The following is a 25,519-nucleotide window of genomic DNA, read 5'->3' as shown; positions in this document are numbered from 1 at the left end:
AGATTAAACACCCTTCATTTTTAGGAGAAACAGTAGTTTATACCTAGTTAATGAGAGAAAGCTGGTGTGTTTCTCTCTCTCCCACCGTCCCTCTCTCTGCAGAAGAATGCCAGCTAATAATGTAGAGAGGAGAACAAAACTTAAACTATCCTGTGGCAGCCCCAATGAAATAATTGACCCAGGCAACTATCATCAATGGATCCTAAAACTATCACGTGAAACAGAATATTTACATGGGATTTGTTTCCTGAATAATAAGCCACTCAAAATCAATCAATGCCGGATCAAAGTACCATTTATTTTTTCTCGTGACTGCAAATTCAGCAGAACTCTGTGGAGCCTCTGTTCCACATAGTGTTGGCTGGGGTGGTTTGACCAGGCTGAGGAATTGAAGATGGCTTCACTCCTATTTCTAGTGCCTCCGGGTGGGCTGGCTGGGCCTCTCTCCGCTATGTGATCTCTCATCATTCAGTTGTCCAGCCTGAGTTTATCTGATGGCTTGAATCCAAGTGGACAAAAAAAGAAGCTTCAGGGCCTTTTAAGGCTTGGGCCCAGAAATAAGGAAATACCACTTCCACCACATAATGCCAGTCCAGATTCAAGGGATGAAAACTAGATTTCTACCTCTTGATAGGAGAAGCAGCATACGCTAACAGAAGTTGGAGGCATTATTGGTGACAATTTACTAACATTGCATGATGTCACTCCCAGATTATCTGCCGATTGCAAAGGGCAACATGATCTTTACAATGGAGAGATATGGTTGTTACCACCCTACCCAAGAAAGCAGATTAAGTTGAGTATCCTTATAGGGGAAAAACCGGCACGTGCTGCTGGGGAGGATGCAATACAAAATACAGTTACGAAGTGTTCCTACCAAAACTGTGTAATCTGAATCTAAACAAGCCACAGACCTAACTGCTGGGTTATAGGAAATTCGAGGGAGAGAGAAATAAATAACATCAGGAAGAACCAGTCAAAAGAGAATGTAGGGCATCTACTAGACAACTGGCCTGGTCTCCAAAAAGTCGATGCCATTAAACAAAACAAAATGTTGTAATATCAAAATGCTTTTGTATTTTTTTAAGTTTATTTATCTCGAGAGAGACAGAGACAGTGCAAGTGGGGAAGGGGAAGAAAGAGGAGAGAGAGAGAGGGAGAGGGAGAGAGAGAGAGAATCCTAAGCAGGCCCCACACACTGCCAGCACAGAGCCCAATGTGAGACTCGAACCCACAAAGCCTCAAGATCATGACCTAAGCTGAAACCAAGAGACGCTTGACCGACTGAGCCACCCAGGCATCCCGAGGCTTTTGGATTCTTAAATGCAACATAGGATGTCTTAGGCCATAAATAATTCCACTGACAATTTTATAGAAACCTTTGAAAGCTCCATATTAAAGAATAAGTGATGACAAGAAAAAGTATCATCACACCAAAGAGCTCTAGATGATTCAATTAAAACATTAAAACTGAAAATAGAGGAAACAGCTAGCGGCCACACGAGAGTGAACAGGGTGGTTTGCGGCATGGCACTGGCCGGTCAGAACAGCGGGCTGCTATCAACAGCCGCTCATCTCCAAGGTGATAATACACACACACACACACACACACACCGCTTTCCACTAAAAGAGAACATCAGTCCTCATGGATTCCTTCTGGTAGAGGTTTGATTACAAAGTAGAGGAAACACCGACATTTTTCTATTACTTCGGGGATGTTGAAAGTATGGGCACTCAACGTATGCCAAGTCTACATCTCGGCCCACAGATTCCAGTAGGCAGAGAAGACCATACTTCTACATCACCACTAAACCAAATCCAAATCTGCTGTGCTGTCAGGGAAACCACTGTGAAGTCTTTATTAGGCCTCTTCGCCAAAGGGTTGCATTAAGGTCCAAGAGGCTCTCCCAGTGCTCAGACGGGAGATGTATCTCTCGTGCACCAAGTCTAGTACGGGCATTCTTATTGCTTAAGTCCGCAGACGTCCTCAGCTCTTCCCTTCCACGCAGAGGAATCTTTGCAGAGGCTGGAAACCTCAGAGTCATCCTATCCCAGGTTTGGCCGCTGGTGGGTGTGGGCGGCTCCAACCTTCAGACCTTGTGAGGTGAGAAATTCTGTCCCCAGTCCTTCCAGGGGCCGACAAAATCTCTCTTTTTTCCGGTTGCTCTCAAAGTCTTTAGCTTAATCTCTTTGGTGACATGACAGATTAGGATTTGTTAGAGGGAGCCAGCAGAAAGGAAAATGTTTGGCCAGCCATTATGTTTTTGCCTGTCTACACAATGCAAGGAAAGGGAAAATCCAGAGAGGAAAAATTAACGTCTTAATAAGGTCGCCACATATTGTGAGGTCATCCCAAGATGTGAGAAAAGTCTGGAGCCAAATCAGCTACTTCTCTGAGTACTAGCATTAGAACTAATTTAAAATGTATTCTTTATTTTCTTATTTTTTTTAACTTTATGAAGTGAGCATTTGTTATTTTTACTGCAAAAGATACATGACATAAAATGCACCACTTTTTTCTATTTTTAAGTGTACAATTCTGTAGCATTAAGTATATTCACAGTGTTGTAGAATCATCGCCACTTTCCATTTCCAGAATTTTCATCAACCTGAACTGAAACTCTCTATTAAATAATAACTTCCCAACCCCCCTCTCCAGTCCCTGGTGACCACTATTCTGCTTTCTTCCTCTGTGAAATTGGCCTATTCTAAGTACCTCATATAAATGGACTCATTCAGTATTTGTCCTTTTGTATGTGGCTTATTTCACTTGAGATAGTATCTTCAAGGTTCATCCATGTTGCGGCACATATCGGAACTTCATTTTTTCAATCTGAATAATAGTCCATTGTGTGTATGTATATGCCACATTTTGCTTATCCATTTATCTGTTAATGAACATTTTAAGTTGTTTCCACCTTTGGCTATTGTGAGTAATGCTGTTAAGGTCACGGGTGTTCAAGGATCTGTTTGAGTCTCTTTTGGGTATAAACCTAGGAGTGGAGTTGCTGGGTCATATGGTGATTCTGTGTTTAACTTTTTGAGAAACCACCACAGTGGCTGCGCCATTTTGCATTCCTGCCGCCAATGCATGATGGCTCCAATTTCTCCACATCATCACCAACACTTATTATTTGGGTTTTGTCTAGATTTTTTTAAAGAACGAAAATGTGAAGTCTATTTATAATTTTTCAAATCAGAAAAAAATGTTGGAATCAACAATTTTTAAAGACCAAGAATGAGGTGATAACCTGCTTTGGGGTGGTGACTGTAGGAATGTAACCCCGTTACAGACTTCTATGACTCATTCGGTCAGTTATGTCGAGATGATCTTTACGATTTTGATATGTTTTCACCATGGATTTTTTTGCATTAATTTTGTTGTTTTTGTAATATCGTCTTAAAACATTGTTTATCTTGATTACTGATTATTTTGGCATCCCATCAAACTTTGTGCCTGAGTCAAGTGCCCACATTTCTTCACCCTTATCTTGTCCTGCCGTGTTCAGAGACTGGAAGTACGGTTGAAGTTGCCAGAATTAATGTCAGATGTAGGGCTTTACCTTGCTAAACCTATCAGATTAATAGCCACACATATTTCATGCTACAGATTTTGAGAAAAGAGCTCCTGCTGATGTGCAGAAAAGGGCCATTTAGTACTACCCGTAATGACAAAGAGTCAGCATTTGGAATTTCCTAAATGACTCATACCAAAAGTAAGATTTTTGGAGTTGGGTCTAAATTCTAACCAGGTTTATGTTACTTTTTGTATAATTCAAACGCTAGAATTTGAGGAAAGTACAAATTACATTTTATAATACCTAAGGGGCACCTGGGTAGCTTAGTCGGTTGAGAGTCTGACTCCTGATTTCAGCTCAGGTCATGATCTCAAGGTTGTGGGATTGGGCCCAGCACGAGCCTGCTTGGGAATCTCTCTCTCTCTCTCTCTCTCTCTCTCTCTCTCTCTCTTTCCCCCCTGTGCTGTCCCCACCCTCAAAATAAATAAATAAGCATTTAAAATAGGTAAGAAGGAAAGTTGTCAGAATAAGGGTTGGGTGACATTTGTTGTTAGAAGTAGAGTTCTCCAGAAGCCAACAAGAGGAGTTTGGGGGGCAAGAACTGGCCAAAAAAAAAAAAAAAAAAAAGTCAAAATCTACAATCCGGGCAGGGCTCAGCATGGATGGCTCATCTCTGCTCCATGAGGCATCACTGGGGGATGGAGGGTGAACTTTTGAAATGACTCACTCACTTGGCTGGCAAGTCTGTGTTAGCGATTGGGTGGGAACTCAACCGGGACTATGTTCTCTACAAGGACATCGCCACAGACTTCTTGAGCTTACTCAGAGCTTCATGGATCAGTTGTCGGGTTTCATGTCCCAAGAAAACCAGGGAGGAGCTACCTGGGCTTTTGGAGCCTGCTTTCCTAAGTCCTCCAGTGTCATTTCTGCCACAGTTGATGGGTCAAAGCAGTCCAAAGGCCAACCCAGGCTCAAGGGGAGGGGCTATAGACCCCACCACTCAATGGAATAAGTGTCACATTAGAAAAGAACATACTGGATTGGAGATGTTGTGGCAGCCATCTTTGGAAAATCTAGCTCACTACAAAAAATAATCCTCTACATGAATCACTTTTATGCATACTTTTAACAAAGAACCTAGCAGTTTCGTCATTCTTTTTCTCGAAATTATGTTTGTTCAGCTTATATTTACTGTTTTTAAGCCTGTTGACTCTAATAGCAAATCATTAAAGCTTGTATTTTGCGTGTGTTTGTTTTCATTAGTTCTCCTTCCATTTTTCTGATTGGTTTGCCGCAGAAAGGAACGATGAAAGGAAACGGGACATTCCACACTGTTTGAGAAGCACTGAAAGCCCTGATCTCAGCTGAGAGTGGAAAGGGCAGGGCCACCCGGTAGGTGCCAGCCAGCCCTGCCTAACACAGAATGCCCCAGAATACCCCGGGGCCCCAGAAGCAGCAAGGGCGGTGGAAGCAGAAAAGAACGCAATCGTGTCATCACTCAAGAGTGTTATTTTCCCTCTTCCTTTTTTCAGGTCTGTCATTAGGAAAGTTTGTACTGTTTTGTTTGCCTCTGTAATTACACCTCATTTGGCCCCATATCCCTCTACTTCCTTTGATAATATCTTAGTCCTTTACCATAAACAATGATAAAATGTACATACTTCCTCTTTCTTCCCCACTCACCTGATTTGAGTCAATAATTCTTCATGTTTACCTTGATGGCGTTAAATGTTTATACTGCTCTTTTAAGTTTATTTATTTATTTTGAGAGATTCAGAGACCGCGCGAGTGGGGCAGGGAGAGAGGGAGAGGGAGAATCCCAAGCAGGCTCACAACTGTCAGCACAGAGCCCAACATGGGGCTCGAAATTGTGAGATCATGACCTAAGCGGAAGCCAGGTCAGACACTCAACCGACTGGGCCACCCAGGTGCCCCTAAATGTCTACACTTCTATTACTTGATGTGTCAGATTGAAATGATACCTTTGGATTTCAGTTACAAATGATGTAATTTATAAAGTCACGCCTACCTTCCACGTTTTCCTCCTTCCCCTTCTAAAATGCATATCTTTTATTATTATTTCACACTGTTAAGGTATATATCAATTACAAAGCATTCTAGCCCCGACGTTTGTTTTAGTCTTTGTTCTACTGTTAAATATATCCATTTCTCAAAGTCTCCAAAGGCAGTGCTATATTTTTCCAGTCATCTTTCTGGCTGGCTACGTATTGAATATTTGTGTTCCCCGAAATTCTTATGTTAAATCCTAATGCCCAACAGGATGGCATTTGGAGGTGGGCCTTTGAGAGGTGATTTTGGTCTCACGAATGGGATTAGTGCTCTTCTAAAAGAGACCCAGAGAGCTCCCTTCCCCTTCCACCATGTGAGGACAGTATGAACTAGGAAGTGAGCCCTTACCAAACACCACATCTGCCAGCACCTTGATTTTGGACTTCCCAGCCTCCAGAACTGTAAGAAATAAATCTCTGCTGTTTGTAAGCCACCCAGTCTGTGGTATTGTTTTAGAGCAGCCCGAGTGGGCTCATTGCCTTAACACTTTCCTCAAGGAACACTCATAGGAAAAACATTTCCTTAATTATTACACGTTCAATGGGTGAAATACAGATTAGCTCGCTACAAAACCTTGGCTCAACATTCTTTCCTTGAGGATCTTACAGATGTCATTGTTCCCTCATGATGAATGTTACCATGGAGAAATTTGAAACTAGCTTGATTTCTTTTATAAATTAATGACCTGATTTTTTTTTTTTTTTTGCCTGACTGACCAACGTCTTCATTCTTCTTAAAATCCAGTGTTTTCTTTGGAGCGCCCAGGTGGCTCACCCTTAAGTGTCCGACTTTGGCTCCGGTCAGGATTTCATGGCTTGTGAGTCATGGCTCGTGAGTTCGAGCCCCACGTGGAGCTCTGTGCTGACAGCTCAGAGCTTGGAGCCTGCTTCGGATTCTGTCTCCGTCTCTCTCCTCTCCCCTTCTTGTGCACTGTTTGTCTCTCTCTAGAGAGAATGTTTGAACAGACTCTGTAAAGTGCTTACATCTCCTTTATGTGAAAGTACTAGAGGGATGGATTTTGTGTCTGACTGGGGAAAGTTTCCTCTACCTAGTGCTATAAAACAGAGGGCAGGTAAACCTGTCCTTTCACGCAATGTTGGCTGAGCATCCTAACTGGGAACCAAGAACCTTGCCCAAGCCCACACAGGTTGTTGATTTTAAACAGTATGGGATACCTGCTAGACAAAACATGTTACAAGACCTGGTTTATTTGGATTTTGCAGGGTGCGTATTCCACATCTGGAAATCTTCCTAAGATCTTACCCCTCCAACCACTTGGAAGCAGTCTTGGAATCCTTACCCAGACTGGGGCTCACAGCAAGAGGCTGTGAGCACCACCTCTTAATGACTGCCGAGAGTCTGGACAGAAGATTTCCATTTCAGAGGCAATTACTACCTTTGGTATTGGACTACCTTGCTAATGGCCCCGGTGACTGAAGAACATAAAACAATCTTGAAACCTGAAATACACATAATGTCTTAGGTGACCTTGGAGAAACACTCTAATGGAGAAGGCAATGCCCAGAAGAGTGCCATGGAAAAACGGGGCTGGTTTTGCAGGAACGTGGAACCAGGGTATGCAAGGGGATACACATATGTTCATAAGCAGCTAGAATTATTTCCCCTAAGGCCGACTCAGGAATCATGCGAGAAATTGCTGGCCCTATAGCCGCTTGGGCAGTGCTGTCTATTAACCAAAAAAGAGCTGCTTGGTTTACAGATGTCAGTTTCAAGGTGAATGGATAGCATGGTGTTTGGAAGGCTGCCAAATGAAGATAAAAACAAATGAGTTCAGTGGCTGAATTCCATGATGTGATCCCTATGTTAGGGTTTTTTTTTTTTTTTTTTATGTTTATTTTTGAGAGAGAGAGACAGACAGAGCATGAACAGGGGAGGAGCAGAGAGACAGGGAGGCACAGAATCCGAAGCAGGCTCCAGGCTCCCAGCTGTCAGCACAGAGCCTGACGCGGGGCTGGAACTCACAAACAGCGAGATCATGACCTGGGCCGAAGTCGGACCCTCAACCGACTGAGCCACCCAGGAGCCCCTCTATGTTAGGGTTTTGAACCAACTCATGGGCAACAGCTAATGTCTTGACCATGTGGTTAAGTAGAAGAACAATGGAAAATTTGCCTATTAAAGGGATGCCTGTTGGGGGGCACTGCCCTGTGGAAATGACTATGGGCATTCAGGGGTACATTAAAGTGGGGCATGTCACTGTCCATCAGAAGAACCTCCTTGTAGGACTGGGAGGGGACTGGAACCAGCAAGTGGATACCCTGGTGTGCTCACTTGAGGTAGCCCCCTGGGCCCACGGAATGAGTGGATATGGGGGGTTCAGCAGTGCAGAGATGGGACAAATCTAGACATCGCCCTCTCAAACCCTCTGGAGCACAAAATGCCAAGAAGAACTTTGTTGTGGGCCAGCAAAAATGATGGAGGCTACAGATGGCTGTGGGGCAGATTCCCTGGGGGAAAGGCCCGATGCAGAGCTGGCGGCTGGACTGATGCTGGGAGCCCTGGAAGGTTACAAATGGGTTTTGGGAGGAATAGACACACTCTGGAGCGGGTTTTCCATGCCTAGAGGTAGATGCAAATGTTCAACATACTATAAAAAGACTGGACCAGAAGCTATTACACCAGTTTGGACCACCAAGTCCCATTTCTTCAGACCGAAGAACACACTTCATAGCCCAGAGTGTCCAACAATGAACAGATATCACATCAAATGGACGAGTCAGGTTGCATATCTTGAGTAAAGGTATAACCGAGAATTGGAACAGGCAATTGGAACATTGGTTGTCTAAAACGGGGGACGGAGAAAAAATAAAATGGGGGAGGGAGAGATAAGGCATGAAGGGCTGACTTACGTATCTTCATGAGGGTGTTGCTTACTCAGTAGATTTCTCTGCTTTTCTGGGGGGTCTGGAGAAGAGGTGAGGGAGAACGCTAGTATGACTGTGTAGCTCTTCCCATGGAGAGAAGACAGTATGAGTATAGTTTTTGCTTTTTTTTTCCTCCACATTGCCTCAACTTTCTTATTTTTCTTCCTGATGCAGTGGTCCCAAGGACCAGGGCTTCAACTGCAAGTGCTAGAACCAAGGATGGTCCCTAAGCAAGAAACTATGACTATATTTTTAAACCATTACACTAGAATTCCCAAGACATCGATGGGGTGGATTACGCTTTCACTCCATCTGGCAAAATTGGAATTGATAGCAAATGGAGCCGTGCCGCCTGGTGGTCGAGAAAGCCCACAAGTTATGCAGCTCTGTTCACCTTACCTTGTATGAAGGGGAATGGACTGAGGGGGGTGCATTTCCTCAAGTAGTGTCAGTGCAGGCAATCTGGAACAGCGTATCACAAGGCTGAACTTCGCGCGCGTTTCTTCCAACAGGAGATAGTCTGAATAAAAATAAATCACAAATAGAGAGAAGGAGAAATAGTAGCTAAGGGCAAAAGAACAAATAAATAGGCTATGCCACAAGAAAAATCCAGTATTACATTAACACCTTGCGGGGTGGGGGTGGGAGCTCGGAGCAAGAGACGAGACGGTCTCCTAAGAGCACTCAGGAGACGTCTCTGGGGGTAGAGACCTCTCCTGTTTCTAGAAACTGATGAGTTGAATGGAAACCTGCAAACCTGAGTGGGAATGCTTTGGGACCCATTGTGGTCGTATGACATGATGACGAGTTGGGCCAGTTGTCGATGATTGAGTGGAATTTCAGTAATACGCCACCGTCTTGTGACTCTTACCCTTCAGGTTACGTCCATTCCTCACACTGTGATGTGGTGTAACGTTGGTACCATGTCACCGGGAAGATTGCACCGCCGATATTGATAGTCTGAAAACTGAGTTAAGAGCCTCCTACTCCACGCTGCCACCTCCAAACGTTAGGGCATATGTTTACTTTGCTGCAGGAGAGCTTTGGATAAAGGCCAGGTGGTGCAGTAAAGAATTTGGGCTTGCCTGAAGAGGACGTCTGGCCTTTGTCTTTGCCTTCTGGGAGGTAATCTATGCCGCACCTGATAAAAGCGTCTTTGTTTAGACGAGGGCAGGCCAATCTGTACTCTAAGGTGGAGGCTGGTCGTGCCAGAAAGACCCATCCAGGTGATGTAGCCGGGAGATCCCATCATGCATCGTCAAGTTGACCTGAAGACTGACTTCAGCCACAAGGGCAATCAAGCAATCAGTCACGCCTACATACTGGAAGCTCCAATAAACACTGAACAGCAGACAAGCTTCCCTGGTTGGCAATCCTCACACACCCAGGCTGGGTGTGTCACACGCCCTGACTGCATGGGAGGCGACAGCAGCTTTGCGTGTGGAGGCCCCCACACTTTGCCCTCTGCACTTCTTCCCTTAGCTGGCTTCATCAGGAACCACAGCCACCGGGAGTGCCTCTGTGAGTTCTGGGAGGCCTTCCAGAGAATTATCAAAAGTGAAGGTGGTTTGGGAGCCCCCAGTTTTGTTTGTTTAATGTTTATTTGTTTATTTTCTGAGAAAGAGAGAGAAAGAGAGAGAGCAAACCATGGAGGGGCAGAGAGAGAGGGAGAGAGAGAGAGAGAGAGAGAGAGAGAGAGAGAGAGAGAGAGAGAGACTCCCCAAGAGTCAGATGCTCAACTGACTGAGCCATGCAGGTGCCCCTGTTTTTTTATTTTTAATTTGTTTATATTTGGGGGGAACCCCCAAATTTGTAATTGGGGTCAGAAGTCCTGAGGCCTGTGCCCTCAAACCTTGCAATTTGCCTAACTTGGGACAACACAATTAAGAAGAAAAAGTAAGATCAGTTCCTTTGCCCCTGAGCTCCTTCTTTCTTTTTTTAATGTTTGTTTATTTTGAGAGAGGGAGAGAGAGGGGTTAGGTAGGGAAAGAGAGAAGAGAGAGAGAGAACCCCAAGCAGGCTTCACACTGTCAGCACAGAGCCAGACTTGGGGCTTGATCCCACAATCCGTGAGATCACGATCTGAGCCGAGATGAAGAGTTGGAGGCTTAACCGACTGAGCCTCACAGGCGCCCGTCCTTCGTATTTCTAAAAACAACAACAGAAAGGAAAAGCAAGCAAGCAAACAAAAACATATACCTTATGCAAATCAAAACCACGATGAAATATCACACCCACTAGAAAGGCTATCGTTAAAAAGATAGATGATAACAAGTGTTGGTGAGGATATGGAGAAATTGGAACCCTCGTATATTGTTGGTGGGAATATAAAATGGTGTGGCTGCTTTGGAAAACATCTGGCAGTTCAGGTTAAACATGATCCAGCAATTCTACTCCTGGGTATATACCCAGGAGAAATGAAAGCATATATCCACACAAAATCTTGCACCCGAATGTTCACCGCAGTATTATTCATAATAGCCCCCAAATGGAAACAACCCATATGTCCATCAGTTGATGATGGGATAAATGAAAAATGGTATATTTATTCAATGGAATACAAGTTGGTGATAGAAAGAATGAAGTACCGATACATGTATAACATGGATGAACGTCGAAAACGTAAAGTGAAATAAGCCCGACAGAAAAGGCTGCATATCATAGAATTCCATTTATATGAAATATCCAGGTTAGGCAGATCTATAGAGACAGAAAGATGGGTGAGAGCCAACGGCTGGGCGCGGGTTGGGAGGAACCCGGCGTGGCTCTTGATGGGTACAAGCGATTTTGTGTAACCAAATGTCCTAAAATTGATCCTGGTGGTGGTTGCACAGGTCGGTGACTATACTAAAACCCACTTACTATGCACTTTAAATCGGTGAATCGTATGGGTTGTGAATTAGACCTCCATAAAGCTGTTTTTGTTTTGTTTTGTTTTGGAACCCAGCCTTGGGAAAGGAAATGCGACCTGAGTGGTGCGTTAAACTCCGCGGTAAAGCTTTCCCGGTCCAGTGAAACGCGACGGTGGGCTGCGACCAAGTTCGGAGCACGCCGAGAAAGCTTGACATGGGGCCGGGATGTCAGCTGGCTCCCGGGGCTCCCACGCTGCGACAGGGGCTGCCGATCCCCGCGCGGGCGTTCCGGGCGCCCGGGATCGCGTCGCCCTCGCGCCTCCCGCGGCCTCCCCGCGCGAGGGCGGAACCCGGCCCCGAGCGGCTCCCACCGCCCCCCCCCTCCCCCCCCCCCCCCAGCCCCGGCGCGGCTCTGGGAGGCCTGGAAACCGGCCTCCGCGGTCCTAAGACGCACCCCGCCCCCGCCCCGGAGCGTCACCCGGCCCTTCGGGAGGCGCTCGCAGGTGGCGCCGCCAGGGCCCTCAGCCGCGCGCTCGGGGCCAGCCCCTCCCCCGGGAGGTCGCGGGCCGCGTCCGACCCTCGGGGACAGGCCCCGGCCCCCCGCCTCCGGGAAGCGCCGCCCCGCCGCGGTCGCGCCCTCTGCCGGCTCCGCCTCTTCCCCTCCGGCCGCCGCCCCGCCCCGCGCCGGCCGCGAACCCAAACAGCGGCTCTCGCTGCGCGCGGCCGCGCGTGATCGCCGCGCCGCCGAGCCCCGCGCGCCCGCCCGCCCGGCCCGGCCCGGCCCGGCCCCGCCGAGCGATGCTGCTGCTGGCGGCCGCCTTCCTCGTGGCGTTCGTGCTGCTGCTCTACATGGTGTCTCCGCTCATCAGCCCCAAGCCCCTCGCCCTGCCCGGGGCGCATGTGGTGGTGAGTGGCCTCCTGTTGCTGCGCCGCCGCCGCCCGGCCCGCTCGGCCGCCCCGAGCCCGCCCCCTGGCGCGCCGGCCCGTGCCCGAGGCCCGGCCGCCCGCGTCCCTTTCTCCGCGGAGGGCCACCTGCCGCCGCGCGGCCCGGCCGGGTCCCTGCCGGGGGGGGGGGGGGGGCGCGAGGACCCGCCCTCCGCCGCATCTGGCCCTTGCGGGGCCGGAGGGCGGGGTGCCGGGGGCTCGGGGGCCGCTCGTTAATCCCCGGGGCATCCGTGGGTTGTGGATATTTTTGTCCTCGGTTTTCCCGATGAGTCAACTGAGGAACAGAGAGGCTGAGAAACTTTGCCAAGGACACCGCGGTCGGCGGCCGCGCGGGGCGAGGCGCGCGGTCCCGGCCGGGTCGCGGGGAGGCGGGCGGCGGGGAAGGGGTCCCGGCCGCCGGGACCCGCCGGGGCAGCTCGGACCGGGAAGACGGCCTGTGCCCGTGACAGAAAGAGCAGTTGCCGGAGGAATCCAGGAAGTGACTCACCTGGGGGGAAAACCGCTCCGAACCCAGTAGGCTGGCAGTCCTAGCTGGGCGGTGTTGGGACGCTTCTGTCGTGTCTGCACCGCCTGGCTCTCGGAGCTCAGCCCGGGGTCGGCTGATCGCCGTTTCAGTGCAGTCCTCTGCCTTCATTTCAGAGCCCGAGGGATGAGCTAACCGACCTGCCGGTGCTCTAGGAATTAAGGGACTGTGCATGGGTTTGGTTTGTTTCTTACCGGAAGCTCGTGGCTTCAGAGATCCCTTTTCTGCGGGTGTGGGAGCCTTCCTCACCTGCGCCCAGCACTTGGCCGCTTGCCGTGGCTTTCTCTTCCGTTTTCGTATTTTGATCTCACCGCACCGAGGTGGCAGGTTATTGAATAAGGAGCGTTAGTTACTAAGCTGGCCGCACAAATCCTTCTGGTGCCCGAGGTGACACATGCGTGTGTCCGCTGAGATGGAGCCTCCCCACTGAGCTGTCCTAGGATGGGATGGCCTTTCATTTTAATGTGCTTTAAATCTGGACAAGCATCTGTGAATTAGAAAACGTATTTTTCTTTAGATTGTCCTTTGCGAAACTACCAGTGAATTTCCAACTCCTGCTCTTCCTGATGTAGAAGACAGATGAGGTTAGTGTACGTTCGTTTAAAAAGAAGAGAGAAGGAAAACTTTACACTTATGCCAGATTCTGAAAGTGTCAGATCCACAAGAGAACTTCTGCCTCAGAAGCATGGCTTTAAAAGTTGGAATCTTTTAGAGCGTATGTTTGCAGAGCGTAACTTGGAAAAAAGGTAAAGCCAAAAGCAAGCATGAACAGTGTGATTCAGTATTTCTAAGGGAGTTTCACTTGACCTTGACTCTAGTCCTTCTAGCCTCATGGCGCTGCAGGCCATTAGTGAGGTAACGAGTCCGTTGGGGTAAACGAAGAAGAATTTCTTATTTTCGCCATCCTGTTTTGATATGCCACAATAAATAATGTGAGGACGACATGAATAATTCACATGATGTCACCATCTGTCTTCTTTTCTAATGTCACAAGATGAGGGAAAGCACAATTCTTTCTCTTGAGATTTGTTAGGACCGGACCAGGTGGTGTTAGGAGAGGGAGCTAACATTTAGAGTGTCTGCTTATGTGAAAAAAGGAGCGGACTTAGGTCATAATTATTTATTGTTGTTCTTTTTAGAACAATTCTTATATGCTAGTGTTATCTCCCTAATGATAGCAGTAAAACTGCAGAAGTGTTACAGGGTCTGTACTTACTTTTTAAAAACTGTTTCATCGACTTGGTGAGAACTGGAAAATCAGGTCCTCCCATTTTGGGAGCTGGCTGGGAGCGGTTCTTGCCCTCAGTAAGAGTTGCAGGATGTGATTAAAGAGATAGTAATATTTATTTTTTTTTTAAAGTTTATTTATTTTTGACAGAGAGAGAGAGAGGCAGAGAATGAGCAGGGGAGAGGCAGAGAGAGATGGAGACACAGACTCGGAAGCAGGCTCCAGGCTCTGAATTGTCAGCACAGAGCCTGACACGGGGCTCGAACTCACAAACTGCGAGATCATGACCTGAGCCGAAGTTAGATGCTCAACCAACTGAGCCACACAGGCGCCCCAAGAGATAGTGATATTTAAACAATATTTTGCATTGAACAGTAAGAGGCAGTGCTAAGGAAAGGAAATTAAACTATTATCTTTAGTGACCCACATCTGGACTCAGTTTACCAATTGTCAGGCAACTCAATCCGTATGTCCCACTTTTCTCAGCCCGTAGGAAAATCTCTTCTATTTTCTTGTACCACTCAGCATAACATAGCCTAGACTTGGTTTATGTCTATTCTTAGATGCCTTTGAAGAATTAGCTTGATTAGAAGGTTCGTTTCCCATGAGCTCTGACCCAAGGATTGTGTCTTAACCTTGCTGTTATGGAAAAAACTTACAAGTGATCACGCTGAGCCGTTCTTGGCTATGCAGTAAATGTGCACAGCTAGCTTACCTCTCGCAGTCTAGAAGAAGGACGGCAATAACAATAGCACTTTAGAGCATATAAATTTTCCCATCAACCTCCTAACTTCAACTTCCGTTAATTTATTGAATAACAAACAGGGACACTTTACTTACAACTTTTTGGGGCATTGTATTTTTCAGAGAAATGGTACCGTGCACCATTTTGCAAATTAATGTAGGCCCGAGTGCTAATTTAGCAACTGTTTATGCCAGGTTCTGTGCTCACAGTGAGGGAGATAAATTGGACTCGGTGCTCGTCCTCAAGGAGCTTATAGTCAGGTGAGGGAGCTAAGACACGTGCACAAAGTAGAAAGTGACAGGTAAAGGAAAGACAGGACTGGGTGGCAGGAAAGCTTCTTGGAGGAGAGGACATTGGAACTGGCCTCTGCAGGGTGGGTAGGATTTGGATCGGTAGGTATGTGGGGGTTGTAGGGTGCAGGGACATCGAGGTGGCAGCAGTCCCATCATACGGCAGCTGGGGTCCTGTCAGTTGCTACGGAAATGGAATGTCTGGTGGAAATTGGTAAGGCAAAGCCACCGTGAGATATCTCAGCAGCCAAGAGCTCCTCAGAGGCCACTGTTAGTTGGGGCAACAGGTAGATTTTTACAGTAGCCTTCTGTAGATAATTAGTTAATTATCTGCCAAGGAAATCTCTTCCATAATGAGGACTTGAGGCTAAAGAGAAGTTGGGGAGCCTAAGCCCCCAAGAGATTGGTACATTGGGTAGGAGTGGCTTCACGATGGTTTTAAAGTCATTGAGATGGGGCCAAAGATGTTCATTACAGCATGATATATAGCTGGCAGTAAAATATTTGAAATAATCCAAATGTCCGGTAGAGGGAAATGGTCAATTAAGTTTTAATACAGCTCCTTAATGTAATATTATGAAGCCTTTTAGTTTTTTGGACGTAAGATATCTATCTATATATAGATACATGTTATGAGATATATCTCTATATCTAGATATGTATCTTAGGATGTGATACCATGTAAGGACAGGTTCCCCTCTGATACTTCTCCACTTCCTTCACCAGACAACCCTGGGCCCCCTATTCTCTTGACCATGTTGTATAATTTGTGTAGTAAAAATGACTAGGAAGATAGTGTTGCTTTTGTCTTACTGAGCTAAATATATATTGAGTCCTTCCTATAGGCGGGGCACTGTGCTAAGTGCTAGGAATATAGTGGGGAGCAGAACTAGAGTTGGTATTTTTGTGGCGTTTAGGAGGCTGTGATAGGAGAGATGATTGTGAATCAAATAATCGCACAAATACACGCATAGCTGTTTGATTATGTGAGCGCCATTGAGTGAAGGACAAAGAATGTAGTGCTGAAAAGTGGATTGAGGTTGGGGAAGGGGCAGTGAGTGAAGGTTTTGCCGAGGAAGTGATGTGTGAGCTGAGATTTAATGGGTGAGTGGGGTGCCAGCTAGGTGAAAAGGAGGGGAAGAACATTCCTGGCTGGGAAATAGAATGTGCAAAGATCCTGGGGTTGGAGGGAGCATGGAACTCAAAACAGTCAGTAGGGCTGAGCTATAGAATGTGAGGGGCAGAATAGCCCAAGAAGAAAAACTTTACTTTTCAATATTTCCTGTGATCATACATTACTTTTATAGTAAATAGTCTCATAAAATCTCAGAAGAGCTAAGTTGGTGGCTATTCTTTTTGTCTCTTGTGGAGGTTGTCATGTAGAAGATATGTAAGTAAGGAAATAAGATCCATTTGGATTTGGACCCAGAGGTAGATTAATGTATTATTTATTAGCTCGATGTATAGGGCACTTGCCCTCCAGTGAACTCAGAAAAATATGGGTGGGCAATTTATAATTCAGTACCAAAAACAGTCAAAGCAGCAGGACCCGTGGACAGCAAAATCTTTCATGTTTGTACTTACTTCATTCATTCACCCCAGGATGTAGAAACTACAGTAGCTGAAAATCTGGTTCACTCGCACTCTGTCTCTCAAAAATACGTAAACGTTGGAAAAATTTTAAAAATCTCGTTCTTGTAGATTGGGTTTTAGAGCCCATTGTAGTTGTTTTGTTTGTTCTTTAATTTTTTTAATGTTTTATTTATTTATTTGTTTGTTTGTTTGTTTATTTTGAGAGAGAGAGAGAGAGAGAGACAGAGTGTGAATAGGGGAGGGACAGAGAGAAAGGGAGACATGGAATCTAAAGCAGGCTCCCAGCCCCAAGCTGTCAGAGCCCGACGCAGGGCTTGAACCCATAAACTGTGAGATCGTGACCTGAGCCAAAGTCAGACGCCCAACCGACTAAGCCACCCAGGCGCCCCTGTTTGTTTTGTTTTTTAATGTTTATTTATTTTGAGAGAGAGAGGGAAAGAGCGCACAAGTGGGGAAGGGACATAGAATGAGAGAAAGAGAGAATCCCAAGCAGGATCTTCACGTCAGCACAGAGCCCCATGTGGGGCTTGAACTCACCAACTGTGAGATCATGACCTGAGCCAATAGCAAGAGTCAGACGCTTAACCAGCTGAGCCACCCAAGTGCGCCCCAGTGTAAACGAACCTCCCACAGAAGGGAAATTTCAAGAGCCAAGAAGATTTTATTATTTTTGCTTCTAGGTTACAGGAGGCTCCAGCGGCATTGGGAAGTGTATTGCTATCGAGTGCTATAAACAAGGAGCGTTTATAACTCTGGTGGCACGAAATGAGGTAAGTCTCCTGGGTGTGTGTTCCTAACTTACTTCTTCAGCTTTAGGTTAGTCAGGGGCTGTGCAGATGTCCCAGCGTTCACACCTGAGCTAGGAATCGCTCCTCTCCCTGGATCAAGGTGTGATTTTTGAACCATTGGTTATTTCTCACATTCAGGGCAAAAAGATTTTTTGGTTGAAGTTGGGTCAGTTCCACAAATAATTTATTTAGTTTCAACAACTGTTAGGCAACATCAGAGGCGCTGCACATTGAGATGGGAGAGGCCACAGACCGTCCGGGGCATACGTCCCTGGCCGTGGGGAGCCGGGCTCGGCCCCCACCTGCCCTCGGGTGGCGGCCCAGCCGGTCGCGGAGCTGATACCCGAGTCCGGGAGGACGTACAGGTGTTTCTGCGTAATTTGCTTATGACATGACGCACGTCTCTAGTGAAATCCAGGCTCCTCGGGGGCCTCTTGTTCCTCCCCAGCAGTTTAGCAAAATGTGTGTTTTTTCTGTGTCAAGTCAACACGAAGTCTGTTTTTTCTTTTTTCTTTTCTTTCCTTTTCTTTCCTTTTCTTTTCTTTCCTTTCCTTTCCTTTCCTTTCCTTTCCTTTCCTTTCCTTTCCTTTTCTTTTCTTTTCTTTTCTTTTCTTTTCTTTTCTTTTCTCTTTTCTTTTCTCTTTCCTGTCCTTTCCTTTCCTTTCCTTTCCTTTCCTTTTTTCTCTTCTCTTCTCTTCTCTTCTCTTCTCTTCTCTTCTCTTCTCTTCTCTTCTCTTCTCTTCTCTTCTTTTCCCCCAGGGTCTGTTATTCTTGCCAAAGTTGTTTCCGCAGCCAAAGCAGTCACACTGTATTCACACGAACAGTTGTGGAGTCCTCTTGCTCCAGGGAGAGCGGGGGGAGGTGACCATGACCGCGTGGTGCCCCGCCGTTATTCTGTGCTGGGCATCATGCTTGGCTCGTGGTTGTGGAAAGAAGAAACAAGGCAGGAATGGGCTGCCTGGGGGTGTTGGCTTCACATAGGCCACAGGAGGGCACAGCAGGGTGACCGCTCGGGTGGGGGTGCACAGCTGCCAGGGAGGGCCTCTGGGGGAACTGTTTAAACAACGGCACAGAAGTAGGCTCCGATGTTCGTAATTTCTTCTTAAACTCAAGAAGGGCAGAATTGCTACCTTTCGTGGGTATCCTGACATCCCTAACCATGCATTTGTTTTGGCGTTGAAGTCACTTTGCGGGAGTGAAAACATAACTTCAGTAAAGTGGCATTATCTGAGATTCAAGCAATGCTGATATTTGACACGAGACAGATAAGAAGGAGACAGAGGAGGGCCCGGGTTTCAGGTGCTCGCAAGCTCTTTCTGTGGTCCTCACATTGCGAGGCATGAATGAGCAGACGAGCCTCCTGGGATCCAGAAATTCTTTATTTTCTAACGTCATTCTTTATTCCAATTTGGACAAAGGCAAGTTGTGTGTATCTTTATTAATAGAACAGCACTGTTTCATTATAGACACGTTCATGTTTAGGAATCGCATGTGTCTTTCCAAAGGATTCCTCTGTCGTTTTGTTCTTCTCAAGCTGTCCTGGTGTATTCAAGTGACAACTTTTATAGCACATTAAGACACTGTAAACTGATATAGCTGTCTTCTTGGAAATGAGTAAAATAAGCAAAATGGAGACCTTGGAAGAATTACTCAACTGGGGGGGACCTTTGCTTCTTTTCAGATTATTTTTGAAAGTAGCCAGGATTAGATTTTCTCAGTCCGTCTCAAAAGTGACTTTTCCTATCTATATTTGCTTTTATAGTAGGGGAGGGAGATAGTGGACAGTCGCTTATGAAAGTACTCTTGACATGGAATCACATGTTCCCTTAAGTTTGGGAAGCATTGTGTGGCCATGTGGTTGTTCCCGTTTTATATCACGACTAAATAATGTCAGATCAAAACATTTATTAGAATTGATATGGTGCCCATCAGCAATTAAGTTGTTAATTGGGATTTTGCAGTTCATTTATTTTTCTGTCATCTTTCTCTGCAGTGAATTAAAACCTCCTCTATCACTTGGTCGTAGTTTTATAGCTTCTGTCTTTCGTAGACTGTGGCCCATAGCTATGCAATATAGGTGCCGTCTCGTGTGTTTTCTAGAATTTAATAAACACACAAATAATTGCGTTTTCACTCCATGTAAACAAGCAAGCAGGCAAATAGACAATCAGTAGAACTAATTGTTCTTTTTTGCTTTTAGGACAAGCTGCTGCAGGCAAAGAAAGAAATTGAAAAGCACTCTATTAACGATAAACAGGTACGATCAGTCTTCATGATGCATTTTCTGTACTAATCAACACAGTCGTATAGAGGGAAAAAAGGGTTATTTCAACTGAGAATGGTTCATTGAAAGCATGTAGGATTTTTTTTTTTTATTAAAATACCTGTCCGACTGTTTTTTAAAAAGGCCAAATTGTTTGAATTGTCTTCATGTTATCACAAAAAAACGTTATAGACTTTGACATACACTCACAAATGACCAAATAACGTTTTTCTAGAAAATGATTTTATTTCAATTATTTATTTAAGTTAACTTCATACAAACACTTAAGAGGAAAGGAGTATTAAAATTTTTTTAGCTATGGAATTTTTGGATAAATAAAAATGGTGTGTGTGTGTATCTTTCGGTATAAAACATGACAACCAGTTATATTGCACTCATCACCCAGCTTAAGTAATGAGATTTATCGGGGCCCCTGAACCCCCCTTTGGTGAGCCCATATCAGCTGAATTCTCTGGTCTCATTCCTAGAGGCAGCCTCCAACCTGACTTTCGTGTTGATGAGTCCTTCGCTTTTCTTCCTAATTTGACTGTATGTGCACGTGACCCTAAATAGTATACTGTTTACTTCTCTTCGTTTTGAATTTTATGGCATCGCTCTTATTTTTTTGTCAGCCTTATTAAAGCACAATTCACTGCCATTCAATTCACCGATTTAAAGTGTACAATTCAGTGGTGTTTAGCGTATCCACAGAGTTGCACAAACGTCATGAGAGTCAATTTTAGAACTTTCTCATCATCCCGTGAAGTCCGCACCTAGTCACTCCCCACTTCTCCCAGCCCGCTCTCCCCACCCCTGCCCTGGGCAATCACTGGTCTACTTTCGGTCTCTGTTAGATTTGGAGGACATCATTCTTTTTTTTTTTATAATTTACTTTTTTTAATTTATTTTTTTCAACATTTATTTATTTTTGGGACAGAGAGAGACAGAGCATGAACGGGGGAGGGGCAGAGAGAGAGGGAGACACAGAATCGGAAACAGGCTCCAGGCTCTGAGCCATCAGCCCAGAGCCTGACTCGGGGCTCGAACTCACGGACCGCAAGATCGTGACCTGGCTAAAGTCGGACGCTTAACCGACTGCGCCACCCAGGCGCCCCGGAGGACATCATTCTGTATGCATTTTTGTGCAACTTGATTTCTTCACTAGATACTGTTTTTTCAAATTTCCTCCATGTGGCCACATAAAGCAGTAGTCCACTCATTTTTTTTTTACCGCTCTGCAGCATTTTCCTAAAAATATGCACACTGCCTTTTTGTTCATCAGTTCTGCTGGTGGTAGCTATTTCATTTCCAGTTTTTTGGTTAGTTTTATTTCTTGCCATTACTAAAGTTTTTCTCCATGTCTCTGTGTGCTTGCCCAAGAGTGGACCGTGCCTGGAAATGGCATCGTGGACTAATGGCGTGCGTGTGCATTTCAGCAGCTTCGCCCACCAGCAATGCCCGGTGGTTCTCGTTGTTCGCATCCTTGCCAGCGCTTGGTCCTGGCACGCTCTCTAATTTTTGCCTTTCAGATGGGTATTAGATGGTATTTCACTGTAGTTTTGACCACCTCTTTTTCCCCCTCCAAAATTTGTTAGAGACCTTTCCGTGTCAATAAAAATAAATCAGCCTTATTGTTTTCACGGCCGTGGCGCGGCCTCGGACGCCCCACGGTGTGTTTAGTTCCCTGTGCAGGGTTGCGTGTCTTTGGCTCTGGTACTCTGTGCTGCAGGTGGAAATTGTCATGCACGCCTCCTTGCGCACATATGTGAGATTTTTTCTACTCCTGTGGCCTCCGATCGTGCCTGTGAACATGGAAAGCAGGCAGCTTCGCAAAGCTTCCTGTTTTTGTTTTGTTTTGTTTTCGTATTCGTGTAAATTCTGATAGAGGAAGAAATATCCTCTAAAACCAAGGAGCTTGAATGCTCCCGGCTGAAGGCCAGGCCCGCGGTCAGCACCGTCTCTGTGCCCCGGACTTTTTCTCCGTGGCTCCTGCCCCCACTTCGTCTGTCAGAAGGCTTTAGGGCATGTGACAGGTTCCTGACATCTACATCAGGGAAGGGAAGATCGTCAGGGCCGGGGTGGCACGAGGGAGCTCCGTCCTCCTGCTGGCACAGAGTGGGTTTGTTGTATGGCTTAGTGTAAGCAGTGCCCGTGGAGTGGATGCTCTTTTCCTGGTGATTTGTTGACCCTTTTTTTCCCTGAAATTTTGCTGGCCTGTGGCATAGCTTCTATTTATAGTAAATGATCTAATACTGTATAAAAAGACTTGTGTAAAAATCCCGTGATTATAGGGATATAAAACCCAAGGGCAACTCTTCTGGAGTATTCTCGGTTACATTTGTGTTTCCTTTTCTTAGGAATTTAGATCATCTGGATAGGGTTCCTTCCTGCATCAAATAAGACTTGCCTCCTGGTGCAGCAGATTCTAAGGTGGTGTCCTTTCATGTCGTGGCTTTATTCTTCACGTTGTGTCTTCCTAGAGCTAGAAGGGATCTTTGGCGTCACCAGCTTCTGATCCCTTTGCTTGAAGGTGAGGCCACTGCAGGCTCCCCAGGTTCTGCTCAGCCAGTGAACGAAGGGGCCGCCCGCCTTGGGCCCGCAGCTACATGTGGGTGCACGTGGTGACGCGTCTGTGCCCTCATTCTGTCTGCCCCTTGGTGTGGCGGCCAGTGTCAACAGAGAAGAACTCATGGAAATACCGAGAAGTCAAGAAATGCCTTTCTGCTTCTCTCGGTGACCCCCCTTGGAACGTAGAACATTCCTATGTCAGAGGCTAAGCTCTGGCTTTGAAAACATTATCCAAAAAAGGAAACTAAAACAATAGCTCATTGTCGGTACCCATTAGTATTCTTAACTGCTGTTTTACAAATTTCTATCAAAGTAAGTAAGCACTGAAATATGTGCTTTTTTCCCCCCCTTTCCTTCTTCCCTTCCTTCCCTCCTTCCTTTCCAAAGACTAATTGTTTTCCGTGGTAAGCACGGGCTGGCCTCTTCCTGCCATCTCTCTGGGCTGTGAACCTCTGGGCATGGCCAGGTTTGTCCTGGGTGAGCTCTGGGTGGGTTTCCCTTGGTGACCCCTTGTCTGGAGAATCTGTGAGTGGCGGGTCACAAGCTCCCACAGGCCCAGAGCGACCCTTGGCCTTGAAGGATAAAGTAACCTGGCTCAGCCTCTGAGGAGGGACCCGAACTGAGGTCCCAGGCCTTGGTGAGTAGGTATGGTGTGCGTATCTCTGCATTCTGCCCGCCGATGAGGAACCCCAGGAGGGCAGTCACAGCTCTGGTATGGCTCCAACAGGAGTCTTTGTGTAAGCTTATTTATTAGATTTATTGTTTTTATTTTTAACAACCTAAGGTGTTAACTTGAGATACGATTTATGTACAGTTTATTTTTCATGTGAATTATGTTTTCTTTTCAATGACCTGAGATGTAATTGATGTACCGTAAACCACACCCACCGAAGGGGTACAGGGCGCGCTTGGGTGGCTTAGTCGGCTCTCAGCTCAGGGCTTGATCTCAGGGGCGTGAGTTTTAAGCCCTGCATTAGGCTCCATGCTGCATGTGAAGCCTACTCAAAAAAACAAAAAACTAAAAATAAATAAAAAAGAGTACAGTTTGATGGCTGTTGACAGATATATACGCATGTGAAACCACCACTGAAATGGACACAGAACGTGTCCGTATCTCTAGGGTTCCCTTTGCCTCTTTGCTGTCCGGGCCTCTCTCCACATCTGGCTGCAGGTGATCTCAGATCTGCTTTCTGTCACTATAGATCAGTGGCATTCCAAGAGGAGCTTTTTACATTTCGTTTCCTTTCTGTTTCCGGCTTTACTGAGGTATAATTGACAAAAACTGAATGTATTTAAGGTGTATCACGTGATGATATGATACACATTTACGCTGTGAAATGTTTACCGCCTCAAGCTGGCTGACACATCCATCACCTCACATAGTTATTGTGTGTGTGTGACTATGTGAGTTGAGAACACGGAAGATCCACTCTCTTAGCCGGTTTCAAGTAGACAATGCGGTGTTCGGAACAGGAGTTAGCACACCGTACGTGAGATTCCCAGAACTTACTTATTTTATGCCTAAAAATCTGTACTTTGGCCAACATTTCTTAATACATGTTTTTGAGTTTGTGCAAGAGTTTTTTGTGAAAATGGCCAAGAAAATTAAGCTCTCCTGTTGCACCATCAGCGGATTTCTGACACTACAATCCGTGCATAGAAAACTAGACTCCCTAGTTATTGGAAACAATTGCCTTTACTTTAAAAAAATTCTTTAAAAAATAGTTTTAGACACCTGCATGGCTTTGATCATTTTTGTGTCCTCTTTCTAACAGGTGGTGCTTTGTATATCAGTTGACGTATCTCAAGACTACAGCCAAGTAGAGAATGTCATAAAACAAGTAAGGGGCCGGGTTAACCAGAAAGAATTCACTTGCCTTTCGATTGGTTCTTACTGTTTTAGTGTGCAGTGTAGAGCTGTTAAATCATCTCTGTAGGTTTAATGGTTTTATAGATTGTATTTATTGGCATTGATCTGCTACGACGTGATTCTTCTCTTTCTTATTGCCTGCTCTCATAAATTTTTCCAGGCACAGGAAAAACTGGGCCCAGTAGACATGCTTGTGAACTGTGCAGGAATGTCGCTTTCGGGAAAATTTGAAGACCTTGAAGTTAGCACTTTTGAAGTAAGTAGACATTTGTGTTTTTTGCTGGTTGAGTAGGCCATATGCTAGAAGTAGAACGGGGCCACAGGCGAAGGCTTTACCGACGGCATAGATAAAATGCATTCAGGATTAATAGAAGTTTTAGAAGGCGAGGGGAGGGTTCGACAAGGTTTTGGTTCCAGCGCCGTGACCATCCAGCGTTAAGAGTTCAGATGGGTCTCTGGACCGTGGCTTCCCGAGCTGTAACACGGGGGTGACCCCTCCAAGCAGACACACATCACTGTGACGACTCACCGAGCTACTCCCTTTAAGAGAGGTCTCTGCAAGCCAAGGGCTGCTGGGTTTTCATCTCAAGCGTCAGGGTTTGGTAAGCCAAAAAAGCTCATGAGCAGACCCTTTTGAGTTCTGAAATCAAGACGAAAAGACCATGCATCATGTTTCTGTTTATACTTTTAAACAAGTTTTCCAGGGAACTTCTCTTAGTAATCTATGTCAGCTCTAAATAAATGGACATCAGTTTTGAAATCTTTCTTAAGTACAAGACAGTCTTTTAGGGGCGCCTGGGTGGCTGAGTCAGTTAATTGTCTGACTTTGGCTCAGCTTGTGATCTCCCGGTTTGTGGGTTCGAACCCAGAGTCTGACTTTGTGCTGATAGCTCAGAGCCCGGAGCCTGCTTCGGATTCTGTGTCTCCCTCTCTCTCTCTGTCCCTCCCCTTCCCCTCAAAAATAAATAAACATTAAAAAAAATTTTAAAACAGGTTTTTAGTTGACGTCCTATCAACTGTGTTTTTCTTCACGTTCCATTAGCCTTTACTGCTGTAGTGGATTTTGAACGCTTTACCCCGCGAAGGTAAATGCCATCCCCCTTTTGTGGAGAAGGAGACTGTGGGCCTAGTAGTTGAGATGCCTTGCTTCTGGTGGCCTGTGGGAAGGTGTGTGGCCTGTGTGATACAAAGTCCAGTCAGAGGAGAGTCCAGACGTAGCTATAAGCAGAGGGCACCTGATCTGGGGCTGGAGTGTGTTAAGTCTCCTTTATCCACTCGGCCTAAATAAGGCAGTTGTCTTGACCTGCACGCCTTTACCGTAAGTAATCAAAGGGGGATTTTGAAGGTGATTTCAACAGCTGGATAAAGAATCAGTTGGGGA

At 46.0% G+C, this 25,519-nt stretch overlaps 1 protein-coding gene and 1 long non-coding RNA gene across 6 annotated transcripts in view; one reads left to right on the top strand and one right to left on the bottom strand.

Moving 5' to 3' along the window:
- LOC106985036 (uncharacterized) lies at window positions 1–13,260 on the bottom strand. Of its 2 annotated transcripts, none has more exons than XR_008291563.1 (3): window positions 12,758–13,260; window positions 8,873–8,993; window positions 1–8,556 (listed from the first exon to the last, which is right to left on the bottom strand). It is a non-coding gene; the product is annotated as an uncharacterized LOC106985036 (long non-coding RNA). The 2 variants fall into 2 exon arrangements; XR_008291562.1 differs by lacking the exon at window positions 12,758–13,260 and adding an exon at window positions 9,345–10,166.
- The window catches only part of KDSR (3-ketodihydrosphingosine reductase), a 39,569-nt gene continuing 26,046 nt past the window's right edge, over window positions 11,997–25,519 (top strand). For 2 of the 4 annotated variants that reach the window (XM_027069128.2, XM_053205816.1), the window contains exons 1-5: window positions 11,997–12,231; window positions 17,330–17,419; window positions 19,638–19,694; window positions 24,044–24,109; window positions 24,299–24,394. In XM_027069128.2, the coding sequence (XP_026924929.1) occupies window positions 12,124–12,231; window positions 17,330–17,419; window positions 19,638–19,694; window positions 24,044–24,109; window positions 24,299–24,394 (417 nt within the window). In that variant the 5' untranslated portion in view covers window positions 11,997–12,123. Of the gene's footprint in view, window positions 12,232–17,329; window positions 17,420–19,637; window positions 19,695–24,043; window positions 24,110–24,298; window positions 24,395–24,426; window positions 25,457–25,519 lie in introns of those variants that run through there. The other 2 variants (XM_027069129.2, XM_053205817.1) reach the window with 2 other exon arrangements.

This window comes from Acinonyx jubatus, chromosome D3 (genome assembly GCF_027475565.1).
Source record: "Acinonyx jubatus isolate Ajub_Pintada_27869175 chromosome D3, VMU_Ajub_asm_v1.0, whole genome shotgun sequence".
In the NCBI taxonomy this organism is placed as follows: Eukaryota; Metazoa; Chordata; class Mammalia; order Carnivora; family Felidae; genus Acinonyx; species Acinonyx jubatus.
The sequence above is the reverse complement of the archived record's forward strand: the minus strand, read 5'-3'. Positions and strand labels throughout refer to the sequence as shown.